Source organism: Strix aluco, chromosome 15 (assembly GCF_031877795.1).
Source record: "Strix aluco isolate bStrAlu1 chromosome 15, bStrAlu1.hap1, whole genome shotgun sequence".
Lineage (NCBI taxonomy): Eukaryota > Metazoa > Chordata > Aves > Strigiformes > Strigidae > Strix > Strix aluco.
In genome coordinates this window covers 8,951,724-8,973,014 of record NC_133945.1, presented here as the reverse complement: position 1 = coordinate 8,973,014, position 21,291 = coordinate 8,951,724, and the positions used below count along the sequence as shown (strand labels likewise).

The 21,291-nt window shown below is 55.6% G+C and overlaps 1 protein-coding gene across 1 annotated transcript; it reads right to left on the bottom strand.

Annotated features, from left to right (window-relative positions):
• Positions 1-1,291: 1,291 nt before the first annotated feature.
• MMD2 (monocyte to macrophage differentiation associated 2) lies at positions 1,292-19,593 on the bottom strand. The gene is made up of 7 exons (XM_074840771.1): positions 19,391-19,593; positions 6,897-6,978; positions 6,052-6,212; positions 5,881-5,955; positions 5,468-5,569; positions 4,806-4,875; positions 1,292-4,399 (listed from the first exon to the last, which is right to left on the bottom strand). Exons 1-7 carry the CDS (start codon positions 19,435-19,437, stop codon positions 4,196-4,198), a joined length of 741 nt encoding a protein of 246 aa, XP_074696872.1. The 5' UTR covers positions 19,438-19,593; the 3' UTR covers positions 1,292-4,195.
• Between the last annotated feature and the right edge of the window lie 1,698 nt (positions 19,594-21,291).

The window sequence follows — 21,291 nt, the reverse complement described above, 5'->3', positions numbered from 1 at the left end:
CCGCGGCCGCGCACGGCCCCGCGCAGCGCCGAGCACCGCGGGACGCGCCACGGGCGGGGCGGTCGCGGGTGGGAGGGCTACAGCTCGCCGGGGCTGCGGTCCGAACGGCCGCGACGCGACGGTGACGGGTTAAAATGCCGGGGGCGGGGGCAGAAGGGCAGAGGCGGCGGGATTTGGCTGAGCAGATTTTATCAAGCAAGCTCCAAAGTCGACCTGGAGACGCTGTGGGTGCCCACGGGCCGGTGGTTGGAATCGGGAAGGGATGGAGCGAGACGAGGTGGTCGCTGATGCTCGTCCTTCCTAGGGTGAAAATTCTCCTTTGGGCTAAATGCGTGTTCCTCTGCCACCCTCTAGGAATGACAAAGCCAGGAGCCTCCCAGTCCAGCCCGATCGCCAGCAGCAAAGAAGTTATGGGCGAGGTGGAAGTTGTAGGTCAGGTTTTGGGGTGACTTCAGCTGTCCCTGGAAGCAGGGAACACGCCCCAGCTCTCTGGGAAAGCTGCCGAGCGTTGCAGCCTGTGGGAGATCAAGCCTCGGCATAATTCGATGGAGAGGTGCGAGCGAGAGGGCAGCCCGTGGATGTGCAGAGCCCAGGGCAGGCAGTGGACTTGCTGGATGGGGGCAAATTCTCCCTCTCCAAGAGGAGCCAGTGCCCGTGGGAGAGGCTGGTGGGAGCCGGTGGGTGATGGGGTGGTTTCCCCTCTGGGGTCTGCAGCGAGCTGCGCTTACTTACCCTCCGCCCAGTCTGCCACAGATTTTCCTCCTCCCCAGATCTGGCATCCTTCCTCCCCTGCGGTGGCAGCCCTGGGGCTCGACACATGTCACCCACAGACTCAGCTACCGCAGGAGGGGAAATGCCCGGGCCAGGGTGGGCATGCAGGGTGGTTACACTGAAACCACTTTGGTGAGATGCTGGCAAGCCCTTCGGCCGGCACCACCGAGCACAGGGTCACCATCAGCAAACTCACCAATTTATTTTTCTTTTTAAGAAAACTGCAGCTTGGAGCTCAACTCATCCCCAACCTCCCGAATTTTCCCAGGCAGCTGATGTGAAGGGCGAAGCAACGCTGGTCCCCCCCTGGCAAGCTGAGCCAGCAGATGGCAATGCCATCCATGCACCGAGGTGAGTCAGTGCTCAGCACTCCATCGCCGTGAGCAGGGCCTCGCTGCAGCTGGTTGAGTGGCTCCTCTCCTCACCGGGAATGATGCCATGTGGGGCAAGTCAGATAGAAAATGGGTTTATTTCCAGATGCTGCAGGGAAACTAATTTTGATTTAACAAGCAGACAATAGTGAGGTATCTTGAGTTTTTATTTCAATCCTACTCCACAGGAAACAATATTTGCTAGCATTATCTTCCTTACATTTGTTTTTATTTTGACCCAACACTGTGTTAAATATAAAATACTGATTGAACAAGAATGGACGGTGAAAAAACATGAAATGCTAAAAAGATCCCTCAAACCCTTCTCCACAGGCAACCTGAATGTTACGAATCATTTAAAATTAGTATAAAATAGGAGGACAATCTGATAACCTGCTCTGTGCCCCCCACCCTGCTTTGCAAGGGAAGGATTTAGGAAGCAAGAGAAGAGGGAGGACTTCTCAATTACAGAGAAGCCCACTCAGAAAATCCGGCCTCGAGGCAGGGTGGCAATGTCCAGCCACCCATTCCCACCCAGGCATCTGCTCTGCCCTGGGTTTTCAGCAGGAGACTGAGATGAAGTGGTCTCAGAAAGGTCCTTCTGGCACCTCCCTGTGCCTCAGGAGCCCCTGGGATGGATTTAGGGCCAAAAACCACCCAATGGTGAAATGGCTTCTGAGATAAATCCCATGGGATGAAGCCCGCGGACAAAACATGATGGTGGTCTCTGGGCTCCTGCCATGGGACATTTGCCCGGCGGCTGGGACTGCTGTGTGCACGCTCTGTCCACAGGGTGGTTCCCCTGAGGGATTTAGTGACAGAGGGGGAGGAGACTGAGGCACACTGAGCCGCAGTTGTCACTATGCCCCACGGTGGCTCTGGGAATCCAGTCCCCCACACTCAGTGAAAATTGAAGCAAGTGTTTGTAAAACATTGGTTGTCCTCCAAGTGCTTCATGGGGTCCTCACATGAGCCCTGTGAGGTAGGTCAGTGTCTTCACCCCCATTTTACAGATGGGGAAACTGAGGCACGGAGAAGGGTAATGACTTTCTGGACAGAAAAGATGGCTTCTCCTGCTCTGGGACCCCATTTCCCACTATTCCAACCCCAGACATGCCCCACCAACTGCTGGTTACTCACAGCTCGTCCTCCTCCACCCCTCCATCTGCAGTAGATGACAGAGCAAGGGCTGGGACCTGCGGGCCTGGGAGAGGCAGCAGCAGAGACTGGGCTCATGCTGGGTCATTCACCCCCTGTCCCTAAGACCACCCATCATCCTGAGAGGTGTCCCAGCCCAAAGGCTGCTTTGGGATGCCCTGGGCAGAGACCCCTCCAACAGCCTCGTGCCGGGCTGGGGTGCCGGGCACAGCACCCAGAAACCCTTACAGGAACCTTCTGCCTATGGAAGTGAAAACCCACCGGATATTTTGCCATCCTGGTGACCACAGCCACCATATCAGGAGGGGAAGAGTATCTGGACGCTTTCTCTTTGGTAATTTGCTGCAAAATGGCATGGCCCTGGAGAGCCGGTCCCGGGGCGCTGCAGGCTGGAGGGACCCTAAGCTCTGTGAGAGGTGGGACAGAGCCAGGAGCTTGGCTCCTCGGCACACTGCCAGAGAAACAGGAGATGCGGGACGGTGGCCATAAATCTCCTTCACTTGCCACGTCATGCTGAGACTACTGCAGTTGCGATTAATCAAGAGGCCAAAAAGAGAGGATGGGAAATCGATGCCTTTGGGGGCTCCCAGGGAAAGTGCAGGCAGGGCTGAGAGCAGCGCTGCTCTGCCGGCCGGTCCCGGCACAGAGCCCAGCACGCACCAGACCTTCCCGGCTCCAGCAGCAATGCCGGCGTGTTTGGGAGTGGGACCGGGTGTGTTTTTTCCATTCCAGCAGCACTGGAGCTGCTCCTGATAGCTGGGCAGTCCTGTTATCCTGCCTTGGCGAGCACTATGCAGTCATGGTTAGGAATTTAAAAACCAAGCATCACTAGGAGCCCCCCATCACAGCTCACCTCTAAGCATCACATGGATGCGTCTCTTCCCTGTGGCATTCCCAGGAATGTCAGAATTCCTCCCGAAAGTGGATTTAAATCTGATACTGAACAAGAGGTTCGTCATCAAAATGGGAGCAGAGAGGCAGGCAGCCCTGTGATCCCAACCCAAGGAGGTTTGCTTCCCTCCCTCGAGGAGAAAGAAAATCCCATGATGCGGATGGGCTGACCCCAGCCAGGTAGATGCCGGAAGCCAGATCCCCGCTCTGCTCCTTGCCCAAGGCACACACGGCAGAGCCTGGGAGCGGGGCTGTGCTTCCCAGCACCAAGACCGGAGAGGAAAACAAAGCACCCAGGGAGAAAAAATCCGTGGGGGCTCTCAGGGCCCATTTAGGGGGGATGTACTGAGTTGTGCACTTAATACTGGCTTAGAGAAAGGGTTTTCCAGTGTTTGGGGACTCTGGGGCACCCTGGAAGAGATTCAAGTTTCAATCTCATGTAAGGCTTTGTTGACTCTGGACCTTCCTGCCAAGACCTTGGGAGGGGGCAGTTAATGCTGACACGACTTAGTATCATTTAGGAGCCCAGCCTGGGTGGTGCAGGGGTGCCGATGTGCCCCCCTCCCTGGGTGGGGCAGCCGCACACCCAGGCATCCCAGGGCACCTCCATTCCCCTGGGTGGCCTAAGGGCTCTGGTAGCCAAACCCAGGGTGTCGCTAGCCAGGGGCATGCAGGGCCCCTGGTCCCATGGAATGCTGAGGGTCAGGCAGGTGAGCGAGGCCTCCCCGAGCCCCTGGCAAGGGGTCACTCCCCTGTTGCCCGCAACCCGTCAGTCAGCCACTGTGTTATGAAATCTTTGCCTAAAATATAAACAGTTCCCGAGGTTAAAAAAGAAAAATCTGTTTAAAATCAACCTCCAGGCTCTCCTGTCTGTGTGGGAAGGGCACCAGTGGCTGCTGCCGTGGGGCGACCGGGTGGTTTGGAGCGAGCCCATGGCACAGGCTGCCTCCCCGCTCCCCTCCATGCCCGTGTGCTGGTTGGCACAAACGATGTCTTTAAGGCATCTACCGGGATGTTTTAGCCTCCAGCGCACCGGGCCGGTAGAGGTACCTCCAAATGGCGTAGTAGTGGATGCCAGCTCCGATGGCCACGAAGAGGTGCCAGATGGCATGGGCGAAGGGGATGCGGCCGTCGCTTTTGAAGAAGACCATGCCCAGGCAGTAGGAGAGTCCGCCGGCCACCAGCTCCGGGAGGCCATCCCTGTTGGGCTGGGAGCAAGCGGGGAGGCAGGGCTCAGTGATGGCCATGGCATGCCTGCCCTTTCCCCACCACTCCTTCGAGACCAGAAGCATGGCCCCAGCTGCAGGGTGAAGGCAGGACCCTCACTCTGCCTTCGGCTACCCCCTCCCCTCCAGCGAGGCAGTGGGGACGCAGCAGCCTGGCTTTGCTGGGAGGATTACAACTCAATGGAGCCTGGGCAGGGGGTCCACTGGAGATACACATGGTCTCTGCTGGGCACCCAAAGCATTTGCAAAACCAAGCTGGGCTACATCTTATTTGGGGACGGCTTTATCCACCACACAGCCTGGCCCACACCAACCCACCAGAAACAAACTGGCCCTGCTGGGATTTGTCCCTCATGCTGAGCCCGCGTGATTCCCAGCAGTGGCTTACCATGGAGAGAATGACCAAGGCAGGGAAGAAGCCCATGACAACGTAGCACACCAGCTCCACCAGCTTGTACCTGCGACCAACAGAGAAGCTGCTTGGAGGCAGGTGCAGAGGGAGCGTTGAGTTTTACGCTTGTAATACCCACTGCCGCGCTGTAGAAAAAGGGGTGGAGGTGCCATCACGGCAGGTCCCATGTCCTCGTGTGTCAGCCCCACCACCGCGGCGGGGCTAGCACCCTGCTCTGGGGGTGATGGACCCCCAACCTGGCTTGGGAGCTGCCAGCTCAGGGCCAGGCTCTTCTTCGGGCTTCGGGGAGACATCGGGGGCCTTTTGCTTTCTATTTGGTGCCACCGTGTGGAAGAAGCAATTCATGGCAGCACGTCCCTGCTCCCACGTCCCTGTTCCCACATCCCTGCCACCAAAGGTCCTAAAACCAGGGTGTGGATGGGGAAGGACGAGGTCCAAGGAAGCTCTCCACTGTGAATTGACCAGGAGGATGCCCAGGGACCCTGTACTTAGCTAGTCAGCTGTCTGTTTGTCTGTCCATCTCCATTCTTCTTGCTCTCCCCTGCAACTTGACTACCGTCAGGGCATTAAGAGGGGCTGGCAGAGCTGAGCTGGGCTCTGTGATACCCACCAGCATGCAGCCAGGTAAAGGCACTCACCGCTCATGGAAGAAGAAAACGTAGACAGTCCCGATAGATGCCATGATCCAGATGATCCAGCGCATGTGAGACGCCCATGGACCCAACTCCCTCAGGTTCAACCTGCAAGAGCCAGGTCTGTGGTGAGGGCAACACCCCAGTCAGGGCAACACCCCAGTCCAGGCTGTGGGCAGCGAGGTGCCAGGGAAATGCTGCCCTCACCCCCATGGATGTTCCACCAAAGGGTCTTCCCAACTTGTAACTTCAACTTAAAGTGGCTAAAATCTAGAGTATAAGAAGGTTTTGTGAAAAGGGGCAGGGTACAGCCTTGAGCAGAGCCAAAGTCAGAGAGTGAAACCCTATTATTGGAGCTGGGCTGATTTTCTCCCCTCCAGTGGGGCCAAGAAATGGCCCCCACCCCACCAGCAGCTCACCAGGGAGCGTACGATGCCGCGATGAAGAAGTAGATCACCATCCTGTCAAACATGTGCAAGCAGTGCTCCACAGTCCTGCGGGACAGACAGACAGATGGGTCACAGCCTGTGGCACCAGAGGCCTCTGGACCCTCTCCCCCTTCCTGAGCCTCAAGCGATCAGGGCTGGTACCTGAGATGCCTCTTCTTCCAGGAGATGGTGTGGAAGATGGTGGAGACAATGAAGAGGCTGGACAAGCCAAAGCCATAGATCCAGGCTGAGATGGTTTCCCACTGGTCATCGGAGAGGATGTAGAGGATGGAGCTGCCAAGAATGCTGGGCAGGATCCAGAACTGGAAGGGAGAAGAAAACTTGTTGACTCTCTGTGTTTCCATTGAGCAACTACAATACAGTCTCTGCTTTTCCTTTTAGATGTTTCTTTTGCTTCTGGGCAAAGCTACCACCCATAAGGCGCAGGCTGGCCACCTGCACTGGCCAGGCAGGGTCTCTCCCTGCCTAGTGGAGTTCCAAAATAGCTTCTCCAGGTGGAGGTAGGCAGGAGGAGGAAGGCACAAGGAGGGAGGATATCTGCCTCTGAGTCATCTCCCAGGGCTCAGAGTGGAAGCTGCCAGCTCCAAGGAAAACCCTGATGCGGGGAGCGCTCGCTCCCACTGCCACGTAGACAGCCCCATGGGGTGCCTGTCACCGTTCCTGCTGTGAAGAACACTGCATTTTCAGGGATCTTTGCAAAATACTCCTGCTCCACTCAGCCCCCCACCAGCTTCCCTGGGGCCATGGGGCCATGGTGGATAAGAGCAAGGGAGATGCACACCAGCTTCCCAGGGCTGAAGGAGGGAGAGTGTCTCCACTCCCTGGGAGCACCTGGGGCACATCAGCCTCATCGCAGCCCCGAGACCCTCAGCAGCTGCTCCAGGGCTGAACACAGACATGTTTAGGTGTTCCTTGAGGTTCCCCAAGGGATCCCTGGAGAGCTGAGCACCATCTTCCCTCACCCTAGGATGGGGACAGGGACTCACTGCATGGGTGGCACAGTTCGCCGCATGCTCGTACTCCGTCGGCTGGTACCTGCAGTTGGATGGGACACGGTGATTCATGAACCTGCGGCAAGAAGCAGAAAGAGAAACACGCTCAGGGGACAGGGTCTGGGGGAAAGCCCTTTTGGAGGGGTCCGCACAGGGACACCCACCAGCCCCCCAGCCTGGAGCCCCATCTTGGCTCAGTTTTGCTCCAGCTGCTCTGCAGAAGTGACCCCAACACTGGGCACAGCTTGCCCATCTGGCTGGCCCCAAATGCCAGGACCCCAGGTCTTGCGCAGCTAAAGCTCAGGCTGAAGAATTTCCCAGTAGCTGTCATTGCTTGCAGAGCAGAAGGCAGGAGCCAGCTCTGCCTGCTGCTGCGGGCAGGAGAGGGCAGACAACGGCAGTGGTGGGAAGAGCCCCTGCAAATGAAGAGGACACACGGGGTATTGAGGGGACCTGCTGCAGGTCCCCAGCCCATCCAGCAGTGACACCCTCACGTCACAGCAGCGTGCCCAGCTCTGACGAGGGTATCCCCACAATGCCTTTGGTTTCTGGGTACCACCTGCATCTACCTACTATCCACAGGGGCCACACATCCCAGCACAGATTGCTGCAGGGGGGGGACCCCCTCCATGCTCCCTTGGAAACCTGTATCTTTATTTCTGTGTCTCTTAGTCTGAGGTATCAGGTTGCTCTTGGTGTTCAGAGGAACATATCGATTTCCCCTGTCGGATCAACACACAGCAATAAAAAATAGTGTTGGGCTTGGCTAGTCCATTGCTAGGTACATAACGCTGTATTAAGAGGCAAATTAACTGTGCATCCGTGATAACAGGTCTGAGCAAAGTGCTGCCTTGCTCAGTGTCCTCTTCTGGCAGGGGCCAGCAGTGGAGGCTTAGCAAAAGGGAATAAGAAAAGGGCAAATAGAGAGTGATCCTTCCCTGGCTGGTCCTGGTAATGAGGGGTTTAAAGACTTTTTCTGCTGCCGCTTAGGTCAGGACGGCGGAGCTGAGTGGGCGCCAGCGGGGCTGCCCTGCAGGACCTGGGCTAATTGCTTTCTGACCCCGTTTGCTCCCGGCTCCAGCACCATCTGCGGCGTGTTTCACAGCTGAGCTGCGCCCGTCGAGGGGGCTTGGGGGCTGGCAGGACCTTGCTGCTGGGTGCAGGGTGACCCCTTGGTCTGGGGCACTGCAAAAGGCAGTAAAAGTCCCCTCTCCCCGTCCTCAAGTCATCCACACCCATGCAGACTCCTCTGATACCTCCTGCCAGCTCATCCCCGCTGCCTGAACTGCTCACTGCTGTCTGTTAAAAGTGAGCCAGGATGGGATAAATAGCTCCGATGACAAGGGTCTGAGAGTGGGGGGAGCGTGGCCACAGCAGGCCAGGGCACGTGAGGTGCTCCCTGGCAGGCAGCAGTGACAGCCCACGCAGGGACCCTGTCCCCAGCCCCTGCCCTGCCTGCTGTCAGGGCCCAGCACTGCGGGAAGATGCGTGGTCATCGTCACCAGAAAACATCTTGAATTAAGAGGGGGATATGAAGGGGCTAAGCTCCCACTGCACTACAAATCGAGAACCCATGTTGTGTAAATCAGGGCTTAGCAAGGCTGCCATGGCCAGGAAGCAGGCAGGCATCCCTGGGGACATGGTTGTGCCCAGCATGCTGTCGCCTCCATCCCAGGGGACACCAGGGATGCCCTTCCCATCCCGCCACTCCGGCCACGAGGGCTGGCCAGGCTCCCCACGCCAGAGCCATGTCCCCCTGGCAGGAGGACATTACTGTCCCCAGCGTTGCCAGGAGACTGTCCCCAGCTCCCCTTTGCTTTCTGCTTCCCTTTCTTTTCCCTTTTAATAATAAGAAGGGCGGGGGGGGGGGAGGCCAGACATCCCGCGTGACATCGTGGTTGCTGAGGAAACGTGTTGGAAGCCTTTTCCTTGACTTTATTTATTTTAACAAAGCCTCACACCATCTCCCCTCCGTCCTGGCGGTTGCTGGTCAGAGCAATAACAGGGAGCAGCGGCGGGGCTGGTTCCCACAGCCCCCTCCCCCAGGACCAAGGGGCACCTGGACCCTTTGGGAAGGGATCCCTCGGATGCAAATATCCTCCCTAGCTCTGGTACAGGGATGGAGAGGCTGGCAAGGGCCACCCTGCCCATCCCCATGGGATAAGGTCAAACAGCATGTGTGTCCCTGAAGCCCAAAGCCGTGCTGGTGCGGCACACTGCAAATACCTGCTTTTCCCAGAGGACGAAAGCCTGAGGAGGAACTTTTTTTTGACCTGGGGAGAGATTGCTCTTGTTTTCCCACCCTGCTTTCTAAAAAGCACCATTCTGTGAAGGATGGGAAACAGAACATCACCGATGTGGGACCTGGCTGCAGAGTGCTGGGCCAGCCGGGGTACAGCAGAGCCCTCCCAGAGCAGCCAGCATTGCATTTCAGGGCTATCTGGGCATATTTTCATGGTCCTCTGCACTCAGGAGCAGAGCTGTGCAAATAAGCACAGGAGCAGAGGGTGTTTACACATCTGCTGGCAGGGCAGGATGAGTCCCTGGCTGCCCTGCAGCACTTTGCTCCCCAGGAGTGTGGAAACTATTTCCTCATCTCCTCTTCTCTCCTGGGACTTTATCTCCCAGACCATCCCAGGATGCCAAGCATCCATCCAGCTCATGTCATCCCTGTGCTCGCTGGCGTGGGTGCAGGGCAGGGCACGGGGAACCCTGTAGGATGCCATGATCCCAGCCTGCAGAAAGTTGCTGTACTGGTGTGCAAAACCAGCCTCAAACCTGACCTCCAGCCCAGACAGACGGATGGACACGCTTGGAAAGAGCACCTGTGACTCTCATTAGAGCTGATGAAAGCCCAGAGCAGCCAAGAGCCCCGGGGGAGGCTGCTGTGTGTTTCCCAGCCCCAGCTCCATGTGGCTGGGATCAGGAGAAGGCAATTGCTGGCAGCGAAGCAGAGCTCTGGGGTATTTCAATGCAAGAAAATAAGGAGAAGAAGAGAAACACCTCTCCAAACTTAGATCTGATCCCTGCAACAAGTCTCCTGCCTGGCTGGCTGAATCCACAAGCATCAGCGCGTTGTCATTGTGCCCTTAGGCTTGGGGACACCCTGGCAGTGTCTCTGGGGTGGGAGCAGATGAGGGTGACTTGTCCCCAACAAGCCTATGCTGCCACACGCCTGAGGACCCGGAAAAGCTGCAGGCAGGTGATTACACACCAGCTGGATGCTTCAATGTGTTTTAGCAGGTGCTTTAGGATTGCAAAGTCCAAAAGACACAGAGAAGTTTAAAACCTCCTGCAAGGCAGGAACACGAGCATGTTCATGTTCAGGGATGGTGCATGGGAAGCAGAGACCCGAGGGGTTCCCGGGCACCCTTTTCTCCCAGTGCTGTTTCTGGCAGATGCTATACGGACTGGCTATACGAAGATGAGGGGCCTGGTGGGGGTCCAAGCAGGGGTTATTCACTGCAGCCCCAGGGTTTTTGCCTGCCCTGCTTGTGCCTGCTTCCCCCTGGCCCCTTTCCCAGGGAGTGAGACTGAAAAGGGCCAGTGCATCAGGCTCCGGCCAGGAAAACAAAGAGTCCCTTGTCCCAGGCAGCCGGGGTGAAGTGCAGAGCCGGCTTCCCAGGCTTGTTCCTTTCTCCTTCTCTTTCTTCCACACTATTTTTTTTTTTTTGTGGCTTTAGGAGGTGTTTTTTTGAGTTTTTTAAAGACTTTTATCCAAGAACAAAGTTGTGACCTCAAAAATCATGCAGATCTGCCTGGCTCTTGCTTTGCCAGGGTGAGGGAGAAGGTAAAAAAGGGGATTAAATTATATTATGCCTCGGGATGGCTCACGTGCAAACATTTGCACATCTGACCTCTCCTGGGGGAACCAAGACAACAAGCATCAGCCACTCCATGGGCACCATGCACTCACATGGTCAGAGCCATGGGACACTTTGCAGGAAAACTGTCCCCTACGCACATAGTGGCCCTGACAAAGACCCAGGCTGGGCTGCAATTTGAGAGAGATGGGGTTAAGTCCTTCCTTCGACACTGACTCCCTCTGGCTGGCCTCTGCCATGTCACTTCAGTTCCCTCTCAACGCCCCTTCCCCTTCTCCAACTGAGGATAATAATTTGGACATCCTTTAGGTCAGCTGGTAGAAGGATAATGTGAAGAGGATGTAAAATCACCACTAAGATACAAATGGGGAGGTGTGAGCTGGGGTCCCATTGAGCAGTTCATCCTTGCCCTTGGAAAGAACCAGTCCAACACCTGACAGCCCCAACCCTGCTATAAATCAGGCTATATACATGACACGTGGCTGTGTATCTATGCATTGAGGATCCAGGCTTCCTCTGCACATTGCTGAGACTGTGGCCATGGCTGTGACACTTGAAGAGCCAACACATCCCCTTCACAGCCCCCGAAGCACTAAATGCCAGAGCTGTGTGTTACACCATGGGCTGGGTGCCATGAGGACAAAGGAGCAATGTCCAAGGTTGCTCCCAGGTGATGTGAATCTCCCCAGACCAGCTAATGTCTACAGGTTTCACCTGCAAATGGCTTACAAAAGAGCTGGGCTTGCCCAAGATCTGGCCTAATGTTTTTGAAGGAGCTGTGCTGGTTTGTTGTGTATCTGCCCTAGGACATTTCCAGGCTGTGTTCCCTGCTGGGCAGCTCCTGGGGATTTCTCAATCTCCTTGTGACTGGGTGTCACAACTGCATTTAGAGTAACAGAGGAGAATTGTGTCCTGATGGTGGTACCTTGTCAGAGAGGAAGGATGGAGAAAGCATTTGCTGGGTGTTGACCGACAGTGGTGGTAAGTGCTGCTGGGGCCCTTTGGGTTGTCCCTTGGTAGAGCAAGAGTTGTGATGCCTGAGGTGACAGTGATGGAGCAGATGTGTCCCTGTAGGACAGACTGGCCCCAGACCCCTCTTCAGTGCGCGGTCTGGATTTGTCCTCATGAGCCTAGAGGTTGCACACCCAGTGCAGATGCTGGGACTTGGTCCTCGGGCTTGTGCTCACATGTGAGCTGCTGCAGCGGCATCCCTGTAAGCTGAGGCTTGGTGTGTGCACTGCTTCTGACCCGTAAGCTGGTAATGCTCAAGCTGCAGTCCCTGGTAAGAGGCTTCATCCCCTTGAGCTCCTCTGTGGTTTGTAATTAGCTCAGTCCTGGGGAGCTGCATGTGATGGTGCAGCGCAGGGCCCTTCCGCTGCTTGTGTATGGGACACAATCAAAGGATGCAGGAGACAGAGTAGGACCACAGGGGTATACTTAGGACTCCGCTCGAGTCCGGGCCATCAATTCCGCAACTTGGTAACATGGAAAAGGCTCAGCAGCCCTTCCCTCTCCCCTCATGGCTGCAGCTCCCAGTGCAGAGCCCTCAGATTCTGCAGTACCACAAAACAGCTTTATCCGGCCCAGGAGCACTCAAGAAGTCCTGCTTTTCCTTCTTACCCATTGACACAGGAGTGTTTACCACTGGGAAGCAGAAATGCAAAGGCTCAGGCTGATGCTGCCCAGCATTGCCATCTGCAGAGCCACCCACGTGGGCACCCGCATGGCTGCATGGCACCCTGTTAAGAGCCGAAACCTCTATTTCCATGCCTGCTCCTCAGTGCTTGCATGCTCCTACGCAAACATATGGCACTCCTGGTTTGGAAAGCTGAGCTGTGTGTGCCGTAAGCTTGAGTCAGCTCCCTGGGCCGGGGGAGAAGGGGCAGCTGGGACAAGCCTGCTCTGTGTGCCACTGCTTTGACTCCAGCCCATCCCACGTGAGAAGGAGCGGGAGGGCTGACGGAGCAAGACAGCGTCGCATTTTCTTTTGTACTGCTTCCTGGCATCACGCAAAGAGCTGGCAGCTTGGGTAGGGAGCAGAAAATGAAAGGCTTTTCATCTAAACCAGCATTTTTCAACCTTTCTTATGGGTAAATTAGCAGATAACCAGATTTCTGGTGTAACCTGCCCAGCTGCCCCTGGTGCAAGCCTTGCTTCCACAAAACAAGTCAAAACGGGCTGCAGATTGGATCGTCATTCATCACCTCCGATTACTCTCATCCCAATTTTGCTTGTTCCCAGCACTCTGACATGTGCTAAGATCCTGGGCTGGCTATAGGCCATCCCCTGGCACTATATAGCTTGCATACCATGAGAAATGCAGAAAAAGTCTGCTTGTTGACTTACAGATGCTCCCACACAGGGACCATGTGCTCAGCTATGTCCATGCTGTACCTGGCTCTGAACTGCAGGCACAGATGTCCCCCATGAAGGGACAGGAAAGACACCCCCCAGCACCTCCTGCTGCCACAGCAGTGGGAACACAAAAGGCTGAAGCTGGCAGGAGGGAATATGCTGCTATTTTCCTGATGACACCAAGGGTATACCTGATTCCTGTTCCTTGCTCCTCACTCTAGCAGAGACAAGCACAAGAGGCTCCAGCCCAGGCTAGATGTAGGCACAGACCATTCCTGTACCCATGAGAGACTGTATATATCTAGCAGGGCTTGGCTGGGGGGTGGAAATCCATCAGGTAATTCCCAGCAGGGTCATAACTGTCCATATTCCCATCCTCTATGCAGGGATATTTATTTTTCTCTCTGGCAGGCTTTCTGCTCTTTATGTAGATGGTATCTCTATCTCTTCCAAGGCAATTCATGACCCTGCAACTACAGCAGAGCTGTTTATTTATTCACAACAGATGGGATTGGTGAGTGTTTCCCAAATTACTTTCTGAGCTAGGACTTCTTGTTTTGTTTGGTACTCGTGAGACCTCCAACAACAGCTGATTAGTCACAAAATGTCTGTCCCAGGTGTTTTGTGAATGTTAGGGGGACTGTTTCCAGAACCGAAAATTCTCTATTATTCACCATTTGCTTGTTTGGAAAGTCACTGTACATGTTCCTTGCTGCCTTGCCTGCATTGCCCTAAGCACAGAAGTTAGTGGGACAAATCCTGAGCTGGGTCTGCCTGCTTAAACTCTGCAACATCCCAAGGTGGGCAGGAGCAAGCGCAACCACCAGCCCCTCTGCTTGCTGGCAGAGGATTTGGACAGTTTGGGGGCTGGAGCCTTCCCAGCCTCTAACTCTGGCTGCCACTGTGACTGTGGGATTACATGGACAGGTCACGGTTTCTTGGGTCCATAATGTCTCCCCATAGCATCCCCCAAGAGACAGAGCCTGGCTCTCACTGGGGATTTCTGGATGCCACTCAAGTACAAATGATATCTGTAAATTATTCAGCAAATGCCTCTGGACAATGAAGGCACAGAAGGAGAATCATGCATTTCACCAGCCAGGCAAGCACATACTAGGATTTCCATTAGTATTATTTGTAATGGAGAGCAGGGCTGTGTCTAATGCTCTGCTACCAGCCAGCGCTGCTCAGCACACCACCAGAGATAATTCCTTGCCCCGACCTGCTGATCTCTCTGCATAGAATCCTTTCCTCAGCAGCAGCAAGCCTGGACTATAAACGTGAACAGGAGCACAGGCTTGGATCCAAATTCTCCTAAAGGTCAGCACTGCTCAGCTCATCTAATTGGCATCTGAAGCAAACATCAGGAATATGATGCTTGTGGTATCGTGTTATCATGAGAAGTTGCAGTGTATCACATCGAGCCTGTCGGACTCTGGATTTTCGCTGCATGAAAATGTTGAGGGTCAATTACACCTGGAGAACCTCAAAGGGAAACCTGAGCTCTGTGTGTTTGGTCCTGTCTTCTCTGCCTTGCTCAGCCCTGCTCTGAGCATCCATCTCCTTGCAACATTTCTCTGGGTATTCAACCAATTTCCTTTTGCAGCTGCAGACAAGCACCCCCCACCAACCCCCAGAGCGATGAACTGAAATAACAGTTGTGCTCTTTTCCCTTCCTTTCTGTAGGAGTTGTAGTTGGTTTGCATCGCTTTGTCTCGCCGTGGAGCTGGGGGTGTGGGAAGGGAGGAGGAGGGGAAGGCGAGCCTGGGAGCAGCCCTGGCAGAGCCCCGTTTCTCTCATTCACTGACATGCCATGCTGGGCAGTGGCTTGAATTTCCCATGCGTCGTGTTGGCTGCTACCTCGTGAAGCTGGCCACAGCGAGCTGTGCCAAAGAATCACATCAGGCTGATATCCAACACCAGCTGAAGGAGGGAAAAGACCATTGTGCATCCATTTCCCAGGCAGCCAAGAGACTCTCCTTCCCCCAAAAGCCCAAGGATGGGGCTTGGCTTGCCCACTCCTACACATCTCCAGTGTGGTGATCCCCACTTCAGCCCATCCTGCCAGGCTCCCCCAGCACTCCCAAAGGAGGGAATGGGGCAGTTTGAGGGAATACCCCATCACAAATGATGCTCCGAGCACTTGTCACCTTCCAAATACCTGGCTCAAATGAAAACTGAGCCCTGGACTTCTAAACCTACATGAGATGAATCCTACCAGTGCTATCTGAGTCAACCTGGCCCCACAGAACAACCAGTATGGAACTGGTCAGTGACATCAGGGGATCCTGGTTTTCTCTGGGTATTTTGGGAGCCTCCCCATCTCTTGGAGGAGTGTGTTTTGCAGCAAGAGGATCTGCTCAGCTGGGGGCAGCTTGGCAGGTCTTGCTGGAGGTGGTGGGATGGGGCTGGTGCCTGCACGGTGAGGAGGCCCTGCCTCTCAACCGGCTGCGATATCAACACTGAAAGCATTTCCCTTCTCACTGCTTCATCCCACGCGGGCTGTGGGGGAAGCAGAGCTCTTGGAAAGCATCTCAGTGTGTGTGGGAGCAGGCAAGGGCTGCTCGCGCTTTCATTGCAAAGCAAATGGGGACCAGATCTTCCCAATGCGGTAGCTCTGCTCAGGCTCTCAGACTGGCATTGTTTTCCCTCGTGTTTGGGGTCTGAGCACCCCAGTGTTTTCTCTCCCTTCTATTCCTGCTGATTCTCCTCTCCCTCTCTTGCCCAGAGATGCTGGAGAGTCAGTGAATGTCTCCTTGCTCAGTAATTACAGGTGCAGGGAGCAACAAGGAAGGTCTTCCCCTCTGCCTTTTCCCAAACTTGGTGGATTTGCTTTTGAGCAAGTGTAGAGTTCAGATCTCCATCCCCTTGTGTCGGTGAGGAGGTGGCAGTGCCTGTTACAGACACTGGGTAGGTGAGGACAAGCCTGGACCATGCACCTACGGGACCCCTGCTCTCCCTAACCTCCTGCTTCTGGTCTGAGAAATTAATATGTTTTTTCCTGGCTGCTCCTCTCTGTTACTCTGCACAGGGCAAGACAAGTAAATGCAATAAGATTTAGAGCCTTTTACATGAACAAATCAAATTGTGAACTGCTATCAGTTTATTAGGATGATTCAGTGCCCTGCCCAGTCTGCAGCTCCCAGCAATCCCCTCTCCACCAGCTGCTCCAGAGCTGCTGAAGCTGGTCAGATATAGCAGCTCCTGGCTTAATCATGTTTCCTTTCAATTATGGCTCTGGATGGCCAAAGTCTGGGAAGCGTTTTGTGTCCCTGAAGGGAAACTGGGGCTGAGCCACACTCCACAGCAGCTACATGGGCAGGAGGCACTAGACCACATCCGAGCAAAAAGCAGGCCAAAACAGGGTCAAAGCTGGTGGTGAGGTGGAGAGAGAGATCAGTTACCGGCTCGGTGTAACCTGGCCAATGAGTTTAAGTGATGAAGGTGCAACTTGCACCGATCTGTTGCTCTGCAGGGAAACCTGCACCATTTTGGTGAGCTGGGAGGAGGAGAGAAAAGGGTGGAGGGAGAGTGGGGGAATAGCTATCTGGTGGTTGGACAAAGCAGGAGGAATCACATCTGCTTGCATCCTGTCACTGCGTGCTTCTGCTGGTGTCATGGCTGAATTTGGTCTGTCAGGCAGGAGATGGATATCACTCGCCATGTGCAGGCTGTGAGAGACACAGGGAAAGCCTTGCAGCAGCCATGCTTTTTAGTTCCCTTTCCCACAGTGGCAGATGATGGAAGAGCCTCCTGGACCCTGCAGCAGAGCAGAAACCACCGAGAGCCTCATTTATAACCACAACCTGCTCAAACAACATTGCCATGCATCCCTATTCCCACCACGGTGACAGCCCCCTCCCTTTGCCTTCTTCGCCTCTGCCTCAGCCGTGATGTTCTGTCTGAAGCTCAGCCAGGAGGTATTCGGGGACACCCCAGTGCCCCTCCAGCCCCGAGTTTTCTCCTGGCAGTTCACAAAACACTCACACATTGATTGCTGCCTTTCATCTCTTTGTTCAAAGCCCCCTGCCTTTGCTGCAGCTTTCACACAACAGGTCTTTCATCACCACGCTGTATTTTATTTATTCCTTTTGGCAGGTGTATTGATGGCCAAGTTCCTCCTTTCTTGGTCCTCGCTCAAAATTAGATAAAACAACATTAAAAATGAAGCTGTTCCAGGCTTTTCCACCACAAAGAAAACTTTCTGCTTTTTTTTCTTTTTTTTTAAGGAAGGCCACAAGTGAGAGTTTCTTATCCTCTGAAAAGATGTTGCAAGATGCTTATGATGCCTTGAAGGGCACGTGCCACCGTGAGTCCCATGGCTCCTGCTCACCCCAGTCCCCATTGCAGAGCCTGGTCCCTGTTACTTGCAGCCCAGGAAAGCTGAAAGATCATCTCCAGCACAAAGGAAGGAGCAGCTTTTAGGGTTTCTTTTGGGATATGCCACAGCAGAGCATTTCTGCGGAGAGGAGAGCTGGTGTGTGTGGAGCGCAGGGGGGATGGGGATTAGCCAACTGTTATTTTTAAGCACTAGGCTAAGAAGATCTCTGCGGCGATGTAGGAAGCTCTGGGTTAGCATCACATGCTGGCGACTGCCTTGGTGTGTCTTGGGGTGAAAGCCAAAGGAGCACCCATCGTCTCCTGCTCCCCATCCAGCCCTGGCACCCAGAGAGAGGTGGAGGATGTCCTGTGGACCTGACCCTCCCCGTGCCCGGCAGCCCCTGCCCCACGTGTGAGCTCTATGCCTGCAAGGCTCTCTGTAACACCTCATCCCCATTTAAGTTGTCTCCAGAAAGGACCATGCCAAGGTTTGAGCACATTGATTTTGGATAAATCAAGCAACAAGTTGGCAGATGGGTTCAGGTGGGGGGGCAGCCCCTACTCTGCTGCCTGGCTCCCAAAGAGCCTCTGTGCCACTGCCGTGAGGCAAAGGTACAGTTTTGCTCCTGCTCTGGGGGTATAGAACTTTGCTTGGCTCCATCTACCCTTGGCCCTGTCCTGTGTGTGTCAGCTGGGAAAAAAAGTTCTGATTTCTCTGTTTTCACAAGGAGTTTTGCACCAGATGCGTTGTGCAGACCTGCTGGATACCTCCAGGCAAAGGTTATTGGAGGCAGCTACAGCATCAAAATGGTCTTTGAGCAGGTGTCCACGTTTGGGGCAGCTTTTGGAGGGGCAAGCATGGATTTTCCCAGTGGGACACTTGGAAGGAGAGGAGATGGTGGCTTGGGGGCGTGGGAGGGAGGTCTCCTGTCCTTACCCAGCCCAGACAAACATCCCCCAGGGGGTGCTCCTGCTTGGAACAGGCAAGAAACACCATCACCCCTTCTTTCCAGACAAGTTTTTCTCTGGTATCTGCCTCTAACAGGACCACTGGGAGTCTGGCAGTAGCAGCAGCACAGCTGAGTGCCCCCAGGAGCTGCGCCAGGCTGTGGGACCCCCCGCAGCCATGAAAACATCCCTCCCCCAACAGTCACAGGGAGCTGGGAACAAAGCCTGTCCTTGGAACACAACTGAGAACCCCAGCACCCCCCTGAGCCCCAGCTGGCCCTGCAGCACCCAGTGCTGTGTGATCTGACTCATCCTCGGCCAGCCGGCGTGCTGGAGGGCTGCGGGTGGCCAATGTCCCCGTGTCACCCACCAGCTCCCTCCTAAAGGCCACATCTGATCCCGCAGCAGCGTGTGTGGCCGAGTGCCCTCTGACCCATGCCCAGCGGTCCTCAGGTTTCCCCCTACACAGGTAACACCACGAAGGTTTCCTAACACGACTGAGCTTTTAAAACAAGTCCCTCCTCCTGCTGGAAAACATCCCCGGGTATTTCATGGAGGGGGAGAAGGATGCACTGGTGGTGGACTGTGGGACCGACCATGGGAGCCCCGTGAAACCCCGAGGTCCAGGCTGGGGGAGTCACCCCATGGGGACGTCACCTGGGCACAGCGGGACCCTGGGCAACACTGGTCCCTCCACGGAGGGTTGGCAGCCAGTGGTGGGGTCTGTCCCCGCGGGGAGCCGGGCTCCTGCTCCCCCATCAGCGAGAGAACAACGGGGAAGTTAGACCCAGCGAAAGGCAGTCAGGGCTCCCAAGGATGCTCTGAATCCCTTGGGGATGCAGAAAAGCAGGTAGCCTTCTCCCAAAAGACCAACCCGCACCTGCCCTGGGCTTTGGGGCACTCAGCAGCTTTTGAAGGTCCCTTCGGGCTCTTATCCCCGGTGCAGCCGAGCCCGGGCAGGGGCAGGGGCTGGGGTTGGGGCTGTCCTGGGGGGATCCGTAAGCACCCGGGGGTCGGGGACCGCCGCGCCGACGGCTTTACCTGGCGTAGCGCGTCTTCTGGAAATCCAGGACCCGAGACATGAACATCGCGGCGGTGCCATGGGGGTCCCGGGGGGGCGGCGGCTGCTCAGCCCCGGGGCGGAGGGGAAGTGCCCCCCGGGGGAACCGCACCAACTCCGCGGGCTCCGGCGGGGCGAGGAGGAGAAGGGGCAGCCGGTCCAGCCTAGCCCAGCCCGGTCCAGCCCAGCCCAGCCCGGCCCCGGCCCCCTCCCGCCCCCCCGGCTGCTCGGGAGAGCGACACGGGGAAAACAAAGGCGACCTCCGGGAGGGGAGAAGCCAGACACGCTGCCGCCCTCCGATGTGCAAAGAGGAGGAGGAGGAAGAAGAAAAAAAAGGAGGGGAGCGATCCCGTCCAACTCTGCCCGGCCACGGCAACCTGCACGATCTCCCTTAGCCACCCCGGCAGCTTTAAGCACAGCTAAAAATATTCCCCCCTCCCCGCCACCACCCCCGGAGGATCAAATAGCAGCAGATTTGAATTGAAAATGTGATTAAAGCATCGGGGGGCGGGGGGGGAGCGGTGAGTGCAGGCAGCCTGCCCACGGCCGGGACCTCCAGGAGGGGCACCGAGAGGTCCCTGCCTGCACGCTGCCTGCCCCTGGGCAGGGCCAGCCCGCCCCGGCATCCCTAGGGAGTCGCTTTGTTTGACTTTGCTTTTATTTATTCGATTTTAATGATTTTTTTTCCCCATTATTTTCCAGGGGCCCCAGCAGGGGTGGGCAGCTCGGCCCCAGCCCCATCGCTGTGGGGTGCCCATGGGTGGGGACACGATTCCCACCAGCATCCCACCATCCCTCCCTGCTAGAGAGAGGGGAGATAAAGCAGCACGACAGCAAGGCAAGGCCTGGAGACCCCAGAATCCTCACCCCGTCTCCATCCTAAGCCTTCACCCCTCCATCCTCTACATCACACAGGGAGGCTCTTGCAGGAGGTGAGACCCCGATATACATCTGGGGTTGGGCAGCTCAGAAAGGGGCTGTAAAGGGCGATGGGGGCTTGTGTGCAGGCAGATGGGCATCACCCATGTGCCAGAACCTGCAGGCACCTTCAGGCCAGCAGCTAAGGGACAAGAAAGGTGACATAAGGCCAGCAGCAGCTGAAGGAGGAGAACCCTGGTCTCCACAATGCAACCTCTCCTTGCTGATACTGGAATAACGTTGATGGGGGGTGGAACAGCCGAGGACATCTTGACACGAAGGGTTACACTCATATGGCCATTTCCATGGGAAATCACACATACACACATCTTCCAAAAGCCAAAATGGACAAAAATTAAGGGGTCCCTTAATTCAAGGCATGAATTAATCCTGGCACGCTCTGCAACCCCTTCTGAAAGCAGCTCATCCTCCCAGGAGGTGCAGAAAGGGTCACACTGCAGGGGCATGCTGCATTGTGGAGGGTCCTCAGCACACACCAGAAGCACCCCGGTTCCCCAGTGCTGGGAGCTGGCAGTAGGGTCAGCCTCCCTGCACGTTTTCCACATGGATGGAAGATGCCATTGGGGACCAGGCTGGTGACAGCAGGATCCAGGAGTTGGGGGGAGAGCCCCATCTTTGGTAGGACCTTCCCAGCGTATCTGGGACAGCCAAGCCCTGACTGAGAGTGGCAGGTCCAAGCTGAGATGCAGAGTGAGATCATCTCCAAAAACCTCTCCCACGCTCTGCCACTCAGCTGGGAAGATTTTTTTTTGAGTTCTTTCCCCAGCCTTCTAGATGACGAGGCTTTGGCAAAGGCTATTTCATGACGCCTGTGCCATGCCTTACCTTTTCTCTGAGCCTGAATAGGGAAGGGAGAGAAAACAGCGATAAACTGCATTTAACAAAATAACCCTCATTCCTGAAGCCCCCAGCCGGGGGTGCTGGCGAGGGACACCTGAAGTGA